The 23,290-nt window shown below is 36.9% G+C and overlaps 1 protein-coding gene across 1 annotated transcript in view; it reads left to right on the top strand.

Annotated features, from left to right (window-relative positions):
* MAF1 (MAF1 homolog, negative regulator of RNA polymerase III) overlaps positions 1-23,290 on the top strand; it is a gene marked incomplete at its 5' end in the record, with an annotated part of 53,665 nt that extends 30,375 nt beyond the window's left edge. The window contains one exon of the mRNA XM_056554268.1: positions 22,649-23,290. Within this exon, the coding sequence (XP_056410243.1) occupies positions 22,649-22,670 (22 nt within the window). The remainder of the gene's footprint in view (positions 1-22,648) is intronic.

Below are 23,290 nucleotides of genomic sequence, written 5' to 3'. Positions count from 1 at the left end.
AGTCGAAGTCTTCAAGAGTGAGTATACAAACCCCACTTCCTTGGCGAACGAGCATATGTCACTATTCTGGGGCTGGTTTTTAGTGTCCAGGCAGTGAGGGGTTAACCCTCGCTCTTTTATTCATGCAGCTTCGGCTGCATCTCCTAACTGGTGGGGGGTTGCCAGGGAGCTGTGCCATCCTTTTCCTGGCAGGACCTTTTTACTTTTTGCAGTCTCGCAGGCTGGAGCAGTCTCCTCCTCACCTCTGCGCACCAGGGTATTCTGCCTGCGGGAGTTCGGGGGATCATGGCGGCCGTAGCTTCACCCTTCTTCCCCTTACTCAACGCCAGGCAGCTCCTCCTCTCTGGCTCGCGCGCTGCTTGGAGCCGTCCCCTCACACTCTGGCGCCTAACTCCGCCCTCCTTCCCCGCCGCAGGGGCGGCGCTCTAATACTGACAGGACCGCTCAGTTCCTAACAGTTCTCTTTCTCCCGACGGTAGCTCTTTGTTCCGTCCCGCAATTGTTCCCTGCCTCGGACTGCATGATGGCTAGCAGGCGCTTCTATAGCATTCTGCTATGAGCTGTCGCTGCTCCAGGGGCTTCCTGTCTGCCTGCATATGGGACATGTGTACTGCAGGCAACACTTTGCAGGGCGCCTTGCGCCCCATGCTCCCTTCCAGCCTTAGTGCATGATATTTTCTCACAAAAGACAAATATAATAAAAATTTTAATAAAATAAAAATGAATAAAAAAAATAAATGTTATGTATTCCTTGGCCCCTCACACCTTTTGGTGTGGTTTGGCACCCCCTTGTGGCCCATACTTCTATTGCACTCACTTGAGGTGTCCCTTTGGCATCCCTAATCTTGCCGTCATGGAGCATACACAAACCGCAGTGTCGGGTTGTTGCCGGGCTTCACGTTTCCTTGGAAACTGCCAGAGGATATATTCAAGCCGTCCGTCATACAATGTGCAAGCCCTTTTGCGTTCCTGTGAGATGCTCCAGGTTTCTTTTGAGATTCTGCATCTGTCAGGTCTGCCGGCCTCCCATCCTAGGGATGTTATTGGCAGGTCATGCTCTATGATTCCCTTCTCCACAGGCTACCGCATCCGCGGCTGGTGCTCTGGTTCCCCACATTAAACGGTTGGTCTCCATTGGAGTATTCCTGCATGGATTGGTCCTGATATCATTATGCCAGACAGTAGTCTCGCATGTCATGCATGTATGTGCGGCTGGAATTCCGCTACCTCACTACCAAGCGAGGTGTCTGATGGAGTGACCCGTTGTCTACTCTGGACCCATACCAGTAAGCCAGACAGTGGTCTGCATGGTTTCCTCTGCCGCCTGTCTCTCATCACATGGCTGATGTATCTGCGGCTGGAATACCGGTAACACCACTACTGAGCGAGGTGTCCGACGGAGTGACCCGTTGTCTACTCTGGACCCATACCAGTAAGCCAGACAGTGGTCTGCATGGTTTCCTCTACGGCCTGTCTCTTATTACATGGCTGATGTATCTGCGGCTGGAGTTCTGGTACCTCACTACCAAGCGAGGTGTCTGATGGAGTGAACCATTGTCTACTGTGGACCCGTACCAGTACACCAGACAGTGGTCTACATGGTTGCTCTGCCACCTGTCACACATCAGTCGGCTGCTGTATCTGCGGCTGGAGTACCGGTAACTCACTACTGAGCGAGGTGTCCGATGGAGTTACCCGTTGTCCTCTATGGTCACATACCGGTAAGCCAGACAGTGGCCTGTATAGTTTCCTACACCTCCTGTCGCACATCACATGGCTGATGTAGCTACGGCTGGACTTCCGGTACCTCACTACTGTGTGAGGTGCCTGTCGGAATGACTTGTTGTCTACTATTGACCCGTACCAGTACGCCAGACAGTGGTATGCATCGTTTCCTACACCACCTGTGATCGGCTGATGTATCTGCAGCTGGAGTTCTGGTGCCCCCCTGCTGTGCACGGTATATGTAGAACTGACCAAGCATGTCCTGTGGACCCCATCAGATTACAGGGATGCATTCCACAGCTCCTCAGCCTTCCCCTATCTCCAAGGGGTTTCTATCTATGTCTCTCCTAGGCCTCCCTGCCCTCCCACGTATGACGAAGGGGCACAGTTATTCTGACTGTTCCCTTTTCGCCAGTACCTGGAGGTGTTCTTGTTCAACCAGGCTGTTGTATGCACGGTTTCCGCCGCCTTCGGTCTTTGATCTCAGGACTGCCGCAGACATAGCCAGGTTTCCCGTACCTCACTGCTGGGTGAAGGTTCTGGAGGAGGGTCCCTATAGATACACGGGATTCATGCCAGTCACAGTCCTTCATCTGTTGGGTCTTCTACGCCACCAGGTCGCCCGTTGGAGGGGCCGCACTCCAGTTTCCTGCTTTCTGTGGGAGGTTGAATGGAGTGACCTTGTGCGATCAGGAATCCTATTCCAGTCGTCCAGACGGTTTTCCGCATGGCCTACTACTACGTCGGGTCACCTGCCATACTCTTTTCACATCGTGGACGGTGGTTCTGGTATAACCGACTGCCAAGGTGTAGTTCCGAGTGAGTCACTCGTGGGCCTTCGACAATGCACCACATACTGGTTTGTAGGATACCCTACTTTACCAGGTCCCTCTCTGCATGCTTCTACTCTGTCTGAAGGCTGGTATCTCTCTTCACTGTGTGTTTCTGTATGCAGGACCGGCGTGGCCATAGTCCCTATGCCACATATCCAGACTGCGTCTGCATGCTTTTCTAGTCCAGTGTCTCTACCTCCATTTCTGCTGATGCCGCAGTCCGGTGTCTCTCTTCCAGGTGACCTTCCACAAAGTGTGTGGGTTCATGGGACCTTTTCTACCTGTAAAGTCCAATGGTGTCTGCATGTTTCCTGCTCCACATACATTCTTTTTCTCTTGATTCTGCGCCTACAGTCTTGGCGTGTGACCCCATTAGATCAGATATGGGTTTATTCTGCAGGTCCCTTGGATGTCTGCGGTTTCTTTAATGTCTGCAGTCTTGGTACTCCACTACTATCGTGAGGTACCCATGTCTGTGTCCCTCCATATGATAAGGCTGCTCTGTCAGTGTTAAACCAGCCTTTCCTTCTGTTCGGTGGGGTGTGCCTCGGGGCTTCCTGGGATTTTGTTTCCGCAGTTCTGTTGAGCACTTCGGTTCTGGCATGGTTCCTACCGGGGTGACAGTCAGTTCTGCCCCTCCCTATACCTCTAGGTACCTCCTGGGTTTCTGTCCAGGGTGGCTCAGGCACCTACTTTGCTGCCTTAGTCATCGTCCGGACTGGCTCTCCATACATCTTGTATGTTTGCCCAGCTCCAGTGTGCAGGATTTCTATCCCCCTGGGGACACGAGGTGGCTTCTCCATACAGCGATGGGTTGTCGCTGGTGTCTGGGGGCTACGTCCTCCCAGTTCTGGTCCCGTGGCTGTGGGGCAGAATTTCCCTGCTCCTACTGTGCCTGGCGCACTTGCCACTTCCCTTTTCCACAGGGGGTACGGGGATCAGGGTGCTTGACATGGTCAGTACCTGCGTTTCATCTCGGCCACCCTTGTTTTCCCTCCTCTAGGGGGACTATTTTTGTTGAGCTTGAGATGATGCCATTTTGTAGAGCTTAAGATGATGCCATCTCTCTGTTACCGCTATATAGGTAGGGTATCTGGCTGGGCCTTTTTTTATTTTTTATTGGTGGGAGCGATCACCAGGGCTTTTTACTGTCTTGATGCTGCTCACACAGCCTTGACTCTCTCCTCTCTTGGAGGAGTTTGTCATCTTGTATGGCCGGCAACAGCCGTCTGTTGTTCGGGTCCTGTCATTGCTCTTCTCCTCCCTTCTCACAATCTCCCTGGAAGGCTGTGTTCTTCCTTCCCTTTTGTCACCTTAGTCTTCTGGAGTAACTTTCCTGTGCCCAGAACCTAAGGAGCCCGGCTGGGTCCTTCTTGTTCCCCCCCCCCCCCCCCTCCCTCCGTTCTCGCTCTGGCGGGATGTTTATTCGGAGTGCTCCGGTCTGCTCGGACCACTGGGATCCAAGATCGGTTAGTCCTTGGCTTGGTCTCTGTCCTAGGATGCTGTGGCGTGCCTTCCTTTCAGGTGACTCTTCCGGTCCTTGGGCCTTGTTGATGGTTGAGGTCTCGGGCATGTGTAGTGATCCAGCCCGGGCTCCTCCATGATCCCTTTTGGTGGTGCGATTGTTCTTTGCTGCAGTTCTTCACATCTTCATGTTTCCACAGGAAAGTTTGTCGTCAGGAGAGTTTTCATGGACGTCTGTTTTCCTTACTCTTCACGTATGAGTCTTCCAGGTGACTCTTGATCCTCCATTTCACCATGTCGGCTGCTCCAGTGTTCTGGGATGTTCTCTTTCTGGGTGTTCCGCTTGTTCCTTGGCCATTTGATTTACGGGTTCGTCTTCCGGGTGAATCAGACATCTCTAGTTTCCATGTCTGGTTCTCTGTTAATTGGGATGCCCCTTTTTTAGGGTGATCCGCTCCTTTCTTCATTCTGGGTTCATGTCCTCCCGAGTTAGAGGGCGTTCAAGTCATCCTGATTACACCAGCCTGGCTACTGTCTCCTTCCGGGTACTCATGGTGGGCCCCTGGGACGGGTTTTGGGGTCTGCAGCTGTTTAGGTCTTTCTTCTCATGCACCAGACCTTTCTTGTCTCTCTTTATGGCCCGTGGACGGGGGTTCTTCCGGGAGGCCATTTTTCTGGGCTTGGTTTGTCTCTGGCCTGGGGGCTTATCCGCAGGCCTTGTGGACACGTGAGTTCGGTCTTGGGACTGATTCCTTTTCTCTGGTGTTTTTTTTTTTTTCCCCACCCTGGGGGACTACTTTGGTACGTCCCGTCAGTACGGTGTCCCCAATGAAGAGCGACCGAGAAAAGGAGATTGATTTGATTTATTTATTTTTGTACTCACCGTAAAATCTCTTTCTCGTAGCCTTTATTGGGGGACACCGCACCCACCCATTTCTTCGTTTTTCGTCCAAATGATCGCATCCGGTTGTGTTTTCATTTTTATTATTTTTTTTATTTTTTTTAAATCCGAGATTCTTTTCTAGGGTCTTTTGGACATGTTCTTGGTTGGCTTCTCATACTGCTTTTTGATACATCTGGTTACCTCACTTCCAGTGGGCGGGTATATCCTGCCAGGGAGGAGCCGACTTTTTTTTTTTTCCTAGTGGCAAGAGCATATACCCCATCAGTAAGATGTCCCCCAATGAAGGCTACGAGAGAGCCTAGTGAGTACAAAAAAATCTACTTACATGTACGCCCCTGTCCCGCCGCCTTCTATGACGCACACTCAGGAGCTTGGGTCATAGCGGGGTGTTCCTGGTAACTGTCTGCCACCGGGACCCCTGGCTAATGCCAGACATAATCGATCATGGTGATGCCTAGCATTAACCTCTTAGACATTGCAATAAAAGTTGATCGGGGTGTCTAAAATGTTTATAAAAAAAAAAAATTATATAAAATTCCCAGTTGCTCAGCTGAGAGGCCGGTAGGAGGGCCCTTACCCGCCTTCTTTCCGTCCGACCAGTACTTCTATGTTCCAGTCATCATGGCAGGCTGGAGCAATGGAGCACTGATAACACTGATCAATGCTATGGCACAGAACAGTGTATACAATCAGAAGATCACATGTAATAGTTTCCTATGGGAACTATAAAATATTGTTTAACCCCTTAAGGACCGGGGTTTTTGCATTTTCGTTTTTTGCTCCTTGCCTTTAAAAAATCATAACTCTTTCAATTTTGCACCTAAAAATCCATATGATTGCTTATTTTTTGCGCCATGTATTCTACTTTGTAATGACGTTAGTCATTTTGCCCAAAAATCTACGGTGAAACGGAAAAAAAAATCATTGTGCGACAAAATTGAACAAAAAATGCCGTTTTGTAACTTTTGGGGGCTTCCGTTTCTACGTAGTACATTTTTCGGTAAAAATGACACCTTATTATTCTGTAGGTCCATATGATTAAAATGATCTCCTACTTATATAGGTTGGATTTTGTCGCACTTCTGGAAAAAATCATAACTACATGCAGGAAAATTAATACGTTTAAAATTGTCATCTTCTGACCCCTATAACTTTTTTATTTTTCCGTGTATGAGGGCTAATTATTTGCGCCGTGATCTGAAGTTTTTAGCGGTATCATTTTTGCATTGATAGGACTTATTGATCGCTTTTTATTCATTTTTAAATGATATAAAAAGTGACCAAAAATGCACTATTTTGGACTTTGGAATTTTTTTGTGCGTAAGCCATTGACCGAGCGGTTCAATTAACAATATATTTTTATAATTCGGACATTTCCGCACGCGGTGATACCATATATGTTTATTTTTATTTACACTGTGTTTCTTTTTTATGGGAAAAGGGGGGTGATTCAAACTTTTAATAGGGAAGTGGTTAAGTGATCTTTATTCACTTTTTTTTTCCCACTTTTTTTTTTTGCAGTGTTATAGGTCCCATAGGAGACTATAACACTGCACGCACTGATCTCTTATACTGATCATTGTTATCCCATAGGAGACTATAACACTGCACGCACTGATCTCTTATACTGATCATTATTATCCCATAGGAGACTATAACACTGCACACACTGATCTCTTATACTGATCATTATTATCCCATAGGAGACTATAACACTGCACGCACTGATCTCTTATACTGATCATTATTATCCCATAGGGACCTATAACACTGCACACACTGATCTCTTATACTGATCATTATTATCCCATAGGAGACTATAACACTGCACACACTGATCTCTTATACTGATCATTATTATCCCATAGGAGACTATAACACTGCACACACTGATCTCTTATATTGATCATTGTTATCCCATAGGAGACTATAACACTGCACGCACTGATCTCTTATACTGATCATTATTATCCCATAGGGACCTATAACACTGCACACACTGATCTCTTATACTGATCATTGTTATCCCATAGGAGACTATAACACTGCACACACTGATCTCTTATACTGATCATTGTTATCCCATAGGGGACTATAACACTGCACACACTGATCTCTTATACTGATCATTATCCCATAGGAGACTATAACACTGCACACACTGATCTCTTATACTGATCATTGTTATCCCATAAGGACCTATAACACTGCACACACTGATCTCTTATACTGATCATTATTATCCCATAGGAAACTATAACACTGCACACACAGATCTCTTATACTGATCATTATTATCCCATAGGAGACTATAACACTGCACACACTGATCTCTTATACTGATCATTGTTATCCCATAGGGGACTATAACACTGCACACACTGATCTCTTATACTGATCATTATTATCCCATAGGAGACTATAACACTGCACACACTGATCTCTTAAACTGATCATTATTATCCCATAGGGACCTATAACACTGCACACACTGATCTCTTATACTGATCATTGTTATCCCATAGGAGACTATAATACTGCACACACTGATCTCTTATACTGATCATTATTATCCCATAGGGACCTATAACACTGCACACACTGATCTCTTATACTGATCATTATTATCCCATAGGAGACTATAACACTGCACACACTGATCTCTTATACTGATCATTGTTATCCCATAGGGACCTATAACACTGCACACACTGATCTTTATCATTGATCACTGATTTCTCATAGGAAACCAGTGATTGATGATTCTGCCGCATGACTGCTCATGTCTGGATCTCAGGCACTGAGCAGTCATTCGGCGATCGGACAGCGAGGAGGCAGGTAGGGGCCCTCCCGCTGTCCTGTAAGCTGTTCGGGACGCCACGATTTCGCCGCGGCTATCCCGAACAGCCCACTGAGTTAACCAGCAGTTTTTACTTTCACTTTTAGCCACATGGCTCGGCTCTGAGCGCGCGGCTAAAGGGTTAATAGCGGCGCCGCGCGCCGGGCCCGCCGTGATATGATGTGGGGTTACCGTGTAACCCCGCGTTATATCACGGGAGCAAGACCAAGGACGTACCTGTACGTCCTTGGTCCTTAAGGGGTTAAAAGAAAGAAAAGTTCATAGAAGTGATTTAACCCCTTCCCTAATAAGTTTGAATTACTGCATATTTTTGGTCACTTTGTATACCCTAAAAAATTTATAAAAAAGCGATCAAAAAGTCCCATCAAAACAAAAATAGTACCAATAAAAACTACAGATCAGTTATAGGGGACAGAAAGGGCATTTTTAAATGCGCTAAAAGTTATAATCTATTAAAAGTACACTAAAATAAAACCTATATAAATTGGGTGTCATTTTAATCGTATCGACCTACAGAATAAAGATAAGGTGTCCTTTTACCGAAAAGTGCACCGCATAGAATCGGAAGCCCCCAGAATTTAAATGGCATTTTTATTTTTGTTTTCAATTTTGCCCTACAAATAATTATTTTTTTTGGGTTTTGCCATAGATTTTGTGGTAAAATGATTGATGTTAATGCAAAGTAAAATTGGTGGCGCAAAAAAAAAAAAAAACAAGCCCTCATATGGGTTTGTAGTGGGAAAACTGAAAGATGATTTTTAGAAGGGGAGGAGGAAAAAACGAAAGTGCAAAAAATGAAAAAAGGGGCGTATACTTAAGGGGACACACACACAAATATATATAATATAGTGTTATCTCAGGAGAGAGGGAGGAGCCGGGGAGCTGCTGAGACAACACCACACTAACCGTGAGAGGGCTACACAACCTTCTGTCTGGGGTGAATCCCACAAAACATGCTGAAGCCAGTAGGATTAGTGTAAACACTAATATTAGCTATAAAGGTAAAACTAGAAAAATGTGAATCTCGTGCAAAGTTCATTTCTTTCAGTAATGCAACTTAAAAGGTAAAATGAATATATGAGAGACTCAGTACATGCAAAGCGAGATAGTTCAAGCCGTGATTTGTCATAACTGGTGATTATGGCTACAGCTCATGAAAACCCCAAAGCGTGATTTGGGGAACCATGTCATCTGTCCCCGGTGCGGTCTTATCCTTTGATTGATTTTTCTTTCTTTCTTTATTTATTATATATATAATACACTGAGGGGAGATATATAGATATATAGAATGTAGACTGAGCGGAGATATATAGATATATAGACTGTAGACTGAGGGGAGATATATAGACTGTAGGCTGAGGGGAGATATATAGATATAGTGGGGATCAAAAATTTGGGCCCCCAGGTAAAAATGTGTATTAATGTGCATAAAGAAGCCAAGGAAAGATGGAAAAATCTCCAAAAGGCATCAAATTACAGATTAGACATTCTTATAATATGTCACCAAAAGTTACATCTTATTTCCATCATTTACACTTTCAAAATAACAGAAAACAAAAAAAATGGCATCTGCAAAAGTTTGTGCACCCTGCAGAGTTAATATCTTGTACTGCCCCCTTTGGCAAGTATCACAGCTTGTAAACGCTTTTTGTAGCAGCAAAGAGTCTTTCAGTTCTTGTTTGAGGTATCTTTGCCCATTCTTCCTTACAAAAGTCTTCCAGTTCTTTGAGATTTCTGGGCTGTCTGTCACGCACTGCTCTTTTAAGGTCTATCCATAGATTTTCAATTATGTTAAGGTCAGGAGATGGTGAAGGCCATGGTAAAACCTTCAGTTTACGCCTCTTGATGTAATCCCCCGTGGATTTCGAGGTGTGTTTAGGATCATTATACATTTGTAGAAGCCATCCTCTCTTTAACTTCAGCTTTTTCACAGATGGCATCAAGTTAGCATCCAAAATTTGCTGAAATGTTATTGAATCCATTTTTCCTTCTACTCGTGAGATGTTCCCTGTGCCACTGGCTGCAATACAACCCCAAAGCATGATTGATCCACCCCCCATGCTTAACAGTTGGCCAGAGGTTCTTTTCATTAAATTCTGTTCCCCTTCTTCTCCAAACGTACCTTTGCTCATTCCGGCCAAAAAGTTCAATTTTAACCTCATCTGTCCACAGAACTTTTTTCAAAATGCATCAGGCTTGTCTATATGTTCATTTGCAAAGTTCAAATGCTGATTTTTTTGGTGAGGACGTAGAAGAGGTTTTCTTCTGATGACTCTTCCATGAAGACCATATTTGTACAAGTATCTCTTTATAGTGGAATAGTGAACCACAACTCCAGTGTCTGCCAGATCTTTCTGGAGGGATTGTGCAGTCAAACGTGGGTTTTGAATAGTTTTTCTCACAATCCTGCGAGCTGTTCTCTGATATTTTTCTTGGTCTTCCAGATCTTGCTTTAACTTCCACTGTTCCTGATGACTGCCATTTCTTAATTACATTCTGAACAGAGGATATTGACATCTGAAAACGTTTTGCTATCTTCTTATAGCCTTCTCCAGCTTTGTGAGCGTCAACTATTTTCAGTTTCAGATTTCTAGACAACTGCTTAGAAGAACCCATGGTGCTGATTGTTGGGGCAAGGTCAGATGAGTCTGGGCATTTATAACCTTTGAGATGACATCACCCGGTCTTCCCAGATGATGATTGAGAACAATTCCTGACACTGACAGGTCTCAGCTTTATAAAGGGGGCAGTGCATGCTATAAATTCTGCAGGGGGCCCAAACTTTTGCAGACGCCATTTTTTTGTTTTCTGTTATTTTGAAAGAGTAAATGATGGAAATAAAATGTAACTTTTGGTGACCTATTATAAGAAGGTCTAATCTGTAATTTGATGACTTTTGGAGATTTTTCCATCTTTCCTTGGATTCTTTATGCACATTAATACAAATTTTTACCTGGGGGGCCCAAACATTTGATCCCCCACTGTAGATAGATAGATATAGATAGATATATAGACTGTATACTGAGGGGAGATATATAGATATATAGACTGAGGGGAGATATATAGACTGTATACTGAGGGGGGAGATATATATCTCCCCTAAGTATACAATATTATATATATCCCCTCAGTAGGGCTGGGCGGTATGACCAAAAATGTGTATCACAGTGTTTTTGTAACTTATGGCAGTTCCACGGTATATAACATTATTTCTCCCCCCCCACCCCCAAATTATCAGCGCTGGAACTCTGTACTGTACGCTGTATCCCTATGCCCGGGCTGCAAAAGATAAACAAAATAAACTTTAACTCACCTTCCGTTTGTCCGGTACCGGCCTCACCTGCTTCCTGGGGACGGGAACGTCTGAGAGCCGTTAGCCTATCGCTGGCCGCAGCCATGTTCCGCCTCGGCCAGCTTCTTACATTACAGTGCGCTCGCTGCAGCCGGTGATAGGCTGGCGGCTCTCCGACGTTTCCATCCCCAGGAAGCAGGTGAGGCCGGTACCGGACCAATGGGGGAAGGTGAGTTAAAGTTTATTTTGTTTATCTTTTGCAGCCCGGGCATAGGGATACAGCGTACAGTACAGAGTTCCAGCGCCGGCGGCCGCAACAAACAGGAGGATGAGGAGGGCAGCGCTTGCGGGTGACATGTGATTAGTTCCCTGATGGGGACAGCGCAGCGCTGACAATTCATTCCCTGGGGGAGGGGCCAAACCGGTATTGCGGTATGGGAAATATTCATATCGTGCAGGACAAAAACTTCGGTATAAACCGATATACCGCCCAGCACTACCCCTCAATATACAGTGTGTGTGTATGTATATATAATATGGTATACTGAGGGGATATATAGATATATAATATTGTATACTGAGGGGAGATATATAGATATATAATATTGTATACTGAGGGGATATATATAGATATATAATATTGTATACTGAGGGGAGATATATAGATATGTAATATGGTATACTGAGGGGAGATATATAGATATATATAATATGGTATACTGAGGGGAGATATATAGATATATATAATATGGTATACTGAGGGGAGATATATAGATATATATAATATGGTATACTGAGGGGAGATATATAGATATATATAATATGGTATACTGAGGGGAGATATATAGATATATATAATATGGTATACTGAGGGGAGATATATAGATATATATAATATGGTATACTGAGGGGAGATATATAGATATATATAATATGGTATACTGAGGGGAGATATATAGATATATATAATATGGTATACTGAGGGGAGATATATAGATATATATAATATGGTATACTGAGGGGAGATATATAGATATATATAATATGGTATACTGAGGGGAGATATATAGATATATATAATATGGTATACTGAGGGGAGATATATAGATATATAATATGGTATACTGAGGGGAGATATATAGATATATAATATGGTATACTGAGGGGATATATAGATAATATTGTATACTGAGGGGAGATATATAGATATATAATATGGTATACTGAGGGGAGATATATAGATATATAATATTGTATGCTGAGGGGAGATATATAGATATATAATATGGTATACTGATGGGAGATATATAGATATATAATATTGTATACTGAGGGGAGAGATATATATAGATATATAATGTATACTGAGGGGAGATATATAATATTGTATACTGAGGGGAGATATATAGATATATAATATTGTATACTGAGGGGAGATATATAGATATATAATATGGTATACTGAGGGGAGATATATAGATATATAATATTGTATACTGAGGGGAGAGAGATATATAGATATATAATATTGTATACTGAGGGGAGATATATAGATATATAATATTGTATACTGAGGGGAGATATAGATATATAATATGGTATACTGAGGGGAGATATATAGATATATAATATTGTATACTGAGGGGATATATAGATATATAATATTGTATACTGAGGGGATATATAATATTGTATACTGAGGGGAGATATATAGATATATAATAGTGTATACTGAGGGGAGATATATAGATATATAATATTGTATACTGAGGGGAGAGAGATATATAGATATATAATATTGTATACTGAGGGGAGATATATAGATATATAATATGGTATACTGAGGGGAGATATATAGATATATAATATTGTATACTGAGGGGAGATATATAGATATATAATATTGTATACTGAGGGGAGATATAGATATATAATATGGTATACTGAGGGGAGATATATAGATATATAATATTGTATACTGAGGGGAGATATATAGATATATAATATGGTATACTGAGGGGAGATATATAGATATATATAATATGGTATACTGAGGGGAGATATATAGATATATATAATATGGTATACTGAGGGGAGATATATAGATATATATAATATGGTATACTGAGGGGAGATATATAGATATATATAATATGGTATACTGAGGGGAGATATATAGATATATATAATATTGTATACTGAGGGGAGATATATAGATATATATAATATTGTATACTGAGGGGAGATATATAGATATATATAATATTGTATACTGAGGGGAGATATATAGATATATAATATTGTATACTGAGGGGAGATATATAGATATATAATATGGTATACTGAGGGGAGATATATAGATATATAATATGGTATACTGAGGGGAGATATATAGATATATAATATTGTATACTGAGGGGAGATATATAGATATATAATATTGTATACTGAGGGGAGATATATAGATATATAATATTGTATACTGAGGGGAGATATATAGATATATAATATTGTATACAGAGGGGAGACATATAGATATATAATATGGTATACTGAGGGGAGATATATAGATATATAATATGGTATACTGAGGGGAGATATATAGATATATAATATTGTATACTGAGGGGAGAGAGATATATAGATATATAATATTGTATACTGAGGGGAGATATATAGATATATAATATTGTATACTGAGGGGAGATATATAGATATATAATATTGTATACTGAGGGGAGATATATAGATATATAATATGGTATACTGAGGGGAGATATATAGATATATATAATATGGTATACTGAGGGGAGATATATAGATATATATAATATGGTATACTGAGGTGAGAGAGATATATAGATATATAATATGGTATACTGAGGGGAGATATATAGATATATAATATTGTATACTGAGGGGAGATATATAGATATATAATATTGTATACAGAGGGGAGACATATAGATATATAATATGGTATACTGAGGGGAGATATATAGATATATAATATTGTATACTGAGGGGAGATATATAGATATATAATATTGTATACTGAGGGGAGAGAGATATATAGATATATAATATTGTATACTGAGGGGAGAGAGATATATAGATATATAATATTGTATACTGAGGGGAGATATATAGATATATATAATATGGTATACTGAGGGGAGATATATAGATATATAATATTGTATACTGAGGGGAGATATATAGATATATAATATTGTATACTGAGGGGAGATATATAGATATATAATATTGTATACTGAGGGGAGATATATAGATATATAATATGGTATACTGAGGGGAGATATATAGGTATATATTTTATATCTATATATCTCCCCTCAGTATACCATATTATATATCTATATATCTCCCCTCAGTATACAATATTATATACCTATATATCTCTCTCCCCTCAGTATACAATATTATATATCTATATATCTCCCCTCAGTATACAATATTTTATATCTATATATCTCCCCTCAGTATACCATATTATATATCTATATATCTCCCCTCAGTATACAATATTATATACCTATATATCTCTCTCCCCTCAGTATACAATATTATATATCTATATATCTCCCTTCAGTATACAATATTATATATCTATATATCTCCCCTCAGTATACCATATTATATATCTATATATCTCCCCTCAGTATACCATATTATATATCTATATATCTCCCCTCAGTATACCATATTATATATCTATATATCTATATATCTCCCCTCAGTATACCATATTATATATATCTATATATCTCCCCTCAGTATACAATATTATATATCTATATATCTCCCCTCAGTATACAATATTATATATCTATATATCTCCCTTCAGTATACAATATTATATATCTATATATCTCCCCTCAGTATACCATATTATATATCTATATATCTCCCCTCAGTATACATTATATATATATATATATATATATATATATATATATATATATATATATATATATGTATATATATCTATATATCTCCCCTCAGTATACCATATTATATATCTATATATCTCCCCTCAGTATACAATATTATATATCTATATATCTCCCCTCAGTATACACTATTATATATCTATATATCTCCCCTCAGTATACACTATTATATATCTATATGAGGGGAGATGTATAGATATATAATATGGTATACTGAGGAGAGATATATAGATATATAATATGGTATACTGAGGGGAGATATATAGATATATAATATGGTATACTGAGGGGAGATATATAGATATATAATATGGTATACTGAGGGGAGATATATAGATATATAATATTGTATACTGAGGGGAGATATATAGATATATAATATGGTATACTGAGGGGAGATATATAGATATATATACATATACATATATATATATATAATGTATATGTATATATATCTATATATCTCCCCTCAGTATACCATATTATATATCTATATATCTCCCCTCAGTATACAATATTATATATCTATATATCTCCCCTCAGTATACACTATTATATATCTATATATCTCCCCTCAGTATACACTATTATATATCTATATGAGGGGAGATGTATAGATATATAATATTGTATACTGAAGGGAGATATATAGATATATAATATTGTATACTGAGGGGAGATATATAGATATATAATATGGTATACTGAGGGGAGATATATAGATATATATACATATATATATATAATGTATACTGAGGGGAGATATATAGATATATAATATGGTATACTGAAGGGAGATATATAGATATATAATATTGTATACTGAGGGGAGATATATAGATATATAATGTATACTGAGGGGAGATATATAGATATATATAATATGGTATACTGAGGGGAGATATATAGATATATAGATGTATAATATGGTATACTGAGGGGAGATATATAGATATATAATATTGTATACTGAGGGGAGATATATAGATATATAATATGGTATACTGAGGGGAGATATATAGATATATAATATGGTATACTGAGGGGAGATATATAGATATATAATATTGTATACTGAAGGGAGATATATAGGTATATAATATTGTATACTGAGGGGAGAGAGATATATAGGTATATAATATTGTATACTGAGGGGAGATATATAGATATATAATATGGTATACTGAGGGGAGATATATAGATATAAAATATTGTATACTGAGGGGAGATATATAGATATATAATATTGTATACTGAGGGGAGATATATAGATATATAATATTGTATACTGAGGGGAGACATATAGATATATAATATGGTATACTGAGGGGAGATATATAATATGGTATACTGAGGGGAGATATATAGATATATAATATGGTATACTGAAGGGAGATATATAGATATATAATATGGTATACTGAGGGGAGAGAGATATATAGATATCTATATATTGTATACTGAGGGGAGATATATAGATATATAATATTGTATACTGAGGGGAGATATATAGATATATAATATGGTATACTGAGGGGAGATATATAGATATATAATGTATACTGAGGGGAGAGATATATATAATATGGTATACTGAGGGGAGATATATAGATATAAAATATTGTATACTGAGGGGAGATATATAGATATATAGATATATAATATTGTATACTGAGGGGAGATATATAGATATATAATATTGTATACTGAGGGGAGATATATAGATATATAATATTGTATACTGAGGGGAGAGAGATATATAGATATCTATATATTGTATACTGAGGGGAGATATATAGATATATAATATTGTATACTGATGGGAGATATATAGATATATAATATTGTATGCTGAGGGGAGATATATAGATATATAATATGGTATACTGAGGGGAGATATATAGATATATAATATGGTATACTGAGGGGAGATATATAGATATATAATATGGTATACTGAGGGGAGATATATAGATATATATAATATGGTATACTGAGGGGAGATATATAGATATATATAATATGGTATACTGAGGGGAGATATATAGATATATAATATTGTATACTGAGGGGAGATATATAGATATATAATATTGTATACTGAGGGGAGACATATAGATATATAATATTGTATACTGATGGGAGATATATAGATATATAATATTGTATGCTGAGGGGAGATATATAGATATATAATATGGTATACTGAGGGGAGATATATAGATATATATAATATGGTATACTGAGGGGAGATATATAGATATATTATATTGTATACTGAGGGGAGATATATAGATATATAATATTGTATACTGAGGGGAGATATATAGATATATAGATATATAATATGGTATACTGAGGGGAGAGAGATATATAGATATCTATATATTGTATACTGAGGGGAGATATATAGATATATAATATTGTATACTGATGGGAGATATATAGATATATAATATTGTATACTGAGGGGAGATATATAGATATATAATATTGTATGCTGAGGGGAGATATATAGATATATAATATGGTATACTGAGGGGAGATATATAGATATATATAATATGGTATACTGAGGGGAGATATATAGATATATATATAATATGGTATACTGAGGGGAGATATATAGATATATATATATAATATGGTATACTGAGGGGAGATATATAGATATATAATATTGTATGCTGAGGGGATATATATAGATATATAATATTGTATACTGAGGGGAGATATATAGATATATAATATTGTATACTGATGGGAGATATATAGATATATAATATGGTATACTGAGGGGAGATATATAGATATATAATATGGTATACTGAGGGGAGATATATAGATATATATAATATGGTATACTGAGGGGAGATATATAGATATATAATATTGTATACTGAGGGGAGATATATAGATATATAATATTGTATACTGAGGGGAGATATATAGATATATAATATTGTATACTGATGGGAGATATATAGATATATAATATTGTATGCTGAGGGGAGATATATAGATATATAATATGGTATACTGATGGGAGATATATAGATATATAATATTGTATACTGAGGGGAGATATATAGATATATAATATTGTATACTGAGGGGAGATATATAGATATATAATATGGTATACTGAGGGGTGATATATAGATATATAATGTATACTGATGGGAGATATATAGATATATAATATTGTATGCTGAGGGGAGATATATAGATATATAATATGGTATACTGAGGGGAGATATATAGATATATATAATATGGTATACTGAGGGGAGATATATAGATATATATAATATGGTATACTGAGGGGAGATATATAGATATATATAATATGGTATACTGAGGGGAGATATATAGATATATATAGTATGGTATACTGAGGGGAGATATATAGATATATATAATATGGTATACTGAGGGGAGATATATAGATATATATAATATGGTATACTGAGGGGAGATATATAGATATATATAATATGGTATACTGAGGGGAGATATATAGATATATATAATATGGTATACTGAGGGGAGATATATAGATATATATAATATGGTATACTGAGGGGAGATATATAGATATATATAATATGGTATACTGAGGGGAGATATATAGATATATATAATATGGTATACTGAGGGGAGATATATAGATATATATAATATGGTATACTGAGGGGAGATATATAGATATATATAGTATGGTATACTGAGGGGAGATATATAGATATATATAATATGGTATACTGAGGGGAGATATATAGATGTATATATAATATGGTATACTGAGGGGAGATATATAGATATATATAATATGGTATACTGAGGGGAGATATATAGATATATATAATATGGTATACTGAGGGGAGATATATAGATATATATATAATATGGTATACTGAGGGGAGATATATAGATATATATATAATATGGTATACTGAGGGGAGATATATAGATATATATATAATATGGTATACTGAGGGGAGATATATAGATATATAATATTGTATACTGAGGGGAGATATATAGATATATAATATGGTATACTGAGGGGAGATATATAGATATATAATATTGTATACTGAGGGGAGATATATAGATATATAATATTGTATACTGAGGGGAGATATATAGATATATAATATTGTATACTGATGGGAGATATATAGATATATAATATTGTATACTGAGGGGAGATATATAGATATATAATATTGTATACTGAGGGGAGATATATAGATATATAATATTGTATACTGAGGGGAGATATATAGATATATAATATTGTATACTGAGGGGAGATATATAGATATATAATATGGTATACTGAGGGGAGATATATAGATATATAATATGGTATACTGAGGGGAGATATATAGATATATAGTATGGTATACTGAGGGGAGATATATAGATATATAATATGGTATACTGAGGGGAGATATATAGATATATAATATGGTATACTGAGGGGAGATATATAGATATATATAATATGGTATACTGAGGGGAGATATATAGATATATAATATGGTATACTGAGGGGAGATATATAGATATATATATAATATGGTATACTGAGGGGAGATATATAGATATATATATAATATGGTATACTGAGGGGAGATATATAGATATATAATATTGTATACTGAGGGAGATATATAGATATATAATATGGTATACTGAGGGGAGATATATAGATATATAATATTGTATACTGAGGGGAGATATATAGATATATAATATGGTATACTGAGGGAAGATATATAGATATATAATATGGTATACTGAGGGAAGATATATAGATATATAATATTGTATACTGAGGGGAGATATATAGATATATAATATGGTATACTGAGGGGAGATATATAGATATATATAATATGGTATACTGAGGGGAGATATATAGATATATATAATATGGTATACTGAGGGGAGATATATAGATATATATAATATGGTATACTGAGGGGAGATATATAGATATATATAATATGGTATACTGAGGGGAGATATATAGATATATATAGTATGGTATACTGAGGGGAGATATATAGATATATATAATATGGTATACTGAGGGGAGATATATAGATATATAATATTGTATACTGAGGGGAGATATGTAGATATATAATATGGTATACTGAGGGGAGATATATAGATATATATAATATTGTATACTGAGGGGAGATATATAGATATATAATATTGTATACTGAGGGGAGATATATAGATATATAGATATATAATATTGTATACTGAGGGGAGATATATAGATATATATAATATGGTATACTGAGGGGAGATATATAGATATCAATATATTGTATACTGAGGGGAGATATATAGATATATATAATATGGTATACTGAGGGGAGATATATAGATATATATAATATGGTATACTGAGGGGAGATATATAGATATATATAATATGGTATACTGAGGGGAGATATATAGATATATAATATGGTATACTGAGGGGAGATATATAGATATATAATATGGTATACTGAGGGGAGATATATAGATATATATAATATTGTATACTGAGGGGAGATATATAGATATATATAATATGGTATACTGAGGGGAGATATATAGATATATAATATGGTATACTGAGGGGAGATATATAGATATATAATATGGTATACTGAGGGGAGATATATAGATATATAATATGGTATACTGAGGGGAGATATATAGATATATAATGTATACTGATGGGAGATATATAGATATATAATATTGTATACTGAGGGGAGATATATAGATATATAATATTGTATACTGAGGGGAGATATATAGATATATAATATTGTATACTGAGGGGAGATATATAGATATATAATATGGTATACTGAGGGGAGATATATAGATATATAATATGGTATACTGAGGGGAGATATATAGATATATAATATGGTATACTGAGGGGAGATATATAGATATATAATATGGTATACTGAGGGGAGATATATAGATATATAATATGGTATACTGAGGGGAGATATATAGATATATAATATGGTATACTGAGGGGAGATATATAGATATATATAATATGGTATACTGAGGGGAGATATATAGATATATAATATGGTATACTGAGGGGAGATATATAGATATATATAATATGGTATACTGAGGGGAGATATATAGATATATATAATATGGTATACTGAGGGGAGATATATAGATATATATAATATGGTATACTGAGGGGAGATATATAGATATATAATATGGTATACTGAGGGGAGATATATAGATATATAATATTGTATACTGAGGGGAGATATATAGATATATAATATGGTATACTGAGGGGAGATATATAGATATATAATATGGTATACTGAGGGGAGATATATAGATATATAATATTGTATACTGAGGGGAGATATATAGATATATAATATGGTATACTGAGGGGAGATATATAGATATATAATATTGTATACTGAGGGGAGATATATAGATATATAATATGGTATACTGAGGGAAGATATATAGATATATAATATGGTATACTGAGGGAAGATATATAGATATATAATATTGTATACTGAGGGGAGATATATAGATATATAATATGGTATACTGAGGGGAGATATATAGATATATAATGTATACTGAGGGGAGATATATAGATATATAATATGGTATACTGAGGGGAGATATATAGATATATAATGTATACTGATGGGAGATATATAGATATATAATATGGTATACTGAGGGGAGATATATAGATATATATAATATGGTATACTGAGGGGAGATATATAGATATATAATATTGTATACTGAGGGGAGATATATAGATATATAATATTGTATACTGAGGGGAGATATATAGATATATAATATTGTATACTGATGGGAGATATATAGATATATAATATGGTATACTGAGGGGAGATATATAGATATATATAATATGGTATACTGAGGGGAGATATATAGATATATAATATTGTATACTGAGGGGAGATATATAGATATATAATATTGTATACTGAAGGGATAGAGATAATAAAAATATATAATATTGTATACAGAATATATAATATAATATATATCGATATATCCCCTCAGTATACAATCTATATATCTCCCCCTCAGTATACAGTGTATGTGTGTGTGTATGTATATATAATTATACACTGTATACTGAGGGGAGATAAATAGTTATATGAACTGTATACAGAGGGGATATGTGTGTATATATATATATTAGTATACTGAGGGGATATATACACTTCATGCTTCCTTTCCTTTGAAGTTGCATTCTTGATAGACAATGGACCTTTGCACGATATTGTAATTTTTGTAGCTTGACCTGTATGTCTGGGAATGATGACCTTTAACCTGTGGTTTTGGCGTAGTGAACGGGATTTCTTTGAGGCCGGGGCCATTCAGTCTCTTCTATCATCTCTAACACCGTTTCCTTTCTACTAGGACATTTCTAGTCTTATATGAGGAGGTGGAAATGACCATAATGTCCCCTGTAGCACTGGGCCGGCACCTTCTGGACACTCAACCTGTTTCTCTCCATTTCAGGCCTTCGATGATGTGCAACTAAAGTGTCCAGCACAACCCTGTGATGTGACGGAGCTGGTGGTCTCGTCCCCCCGTGTCATCATGTGCCTTGTCGTCCTGAGGCCCAGATCCCGGTGATGTCCGCTCCTTGTTGTACTGATGACCGTGGTGAAGGGGCTTTGATGCCCTCGCTGTGTGTGAAGACCGGTGGATGGACGCCGGCTGCTGTGCATAGAAGATCCGGACCATTCTTTTGTAAACCTACCCCAGGACACTTGTGTATTACCGCGTGTAATGGGCGCAGCGCCGGCTGCCATATAATGTTTCAATCTTTTTGCCTTTTAACTCCTCAGTTTTTGGGCTGTGAACATGATATTGGCTTGTGCACTGACTTACAATGAGTGTTGTGTGTGTATATATTCTGGTCAGCCACGGCTCATATATATATATTATATATATATATATATATGTGGCCCAGGCTGGGAATGTCTGTCCCCTATGGAGTCCGTCCTCTCCTCATCCCCCTCTTTACAGCTTGGACTCGGACGGCCTCTCATTATCCTGCTGTGTCAGCTCCTCTTTATTCCTTAATGTTGGTTACAGAATGTTTGTGTTTTTAGAAGTTTTTTATGCAATTGATAATTTTCTTCAAATTATTAAAAG

The sequence above is a fragment of the Hyla sarda genome, unplaced genomic scaffold (assembly GCF_029499605.1).
Source record: "Hyla sarda isolate aHylSar1 unplaced genomic scaffold, aHylSar1.hap1 scaffold_644, whole genome shotgun sequence".
Taxonomy (NCBI): Eukaryota; Metazoa; Chordata; class Amphibia; order Anura; family Hylidae; genus Hyla; species Hyla sarda.
The sequence above is the reverse complement of the archived record's forward strand: the minus strand, read 5'-3'. Positions and strand labels throughout refer to the sequence as shown.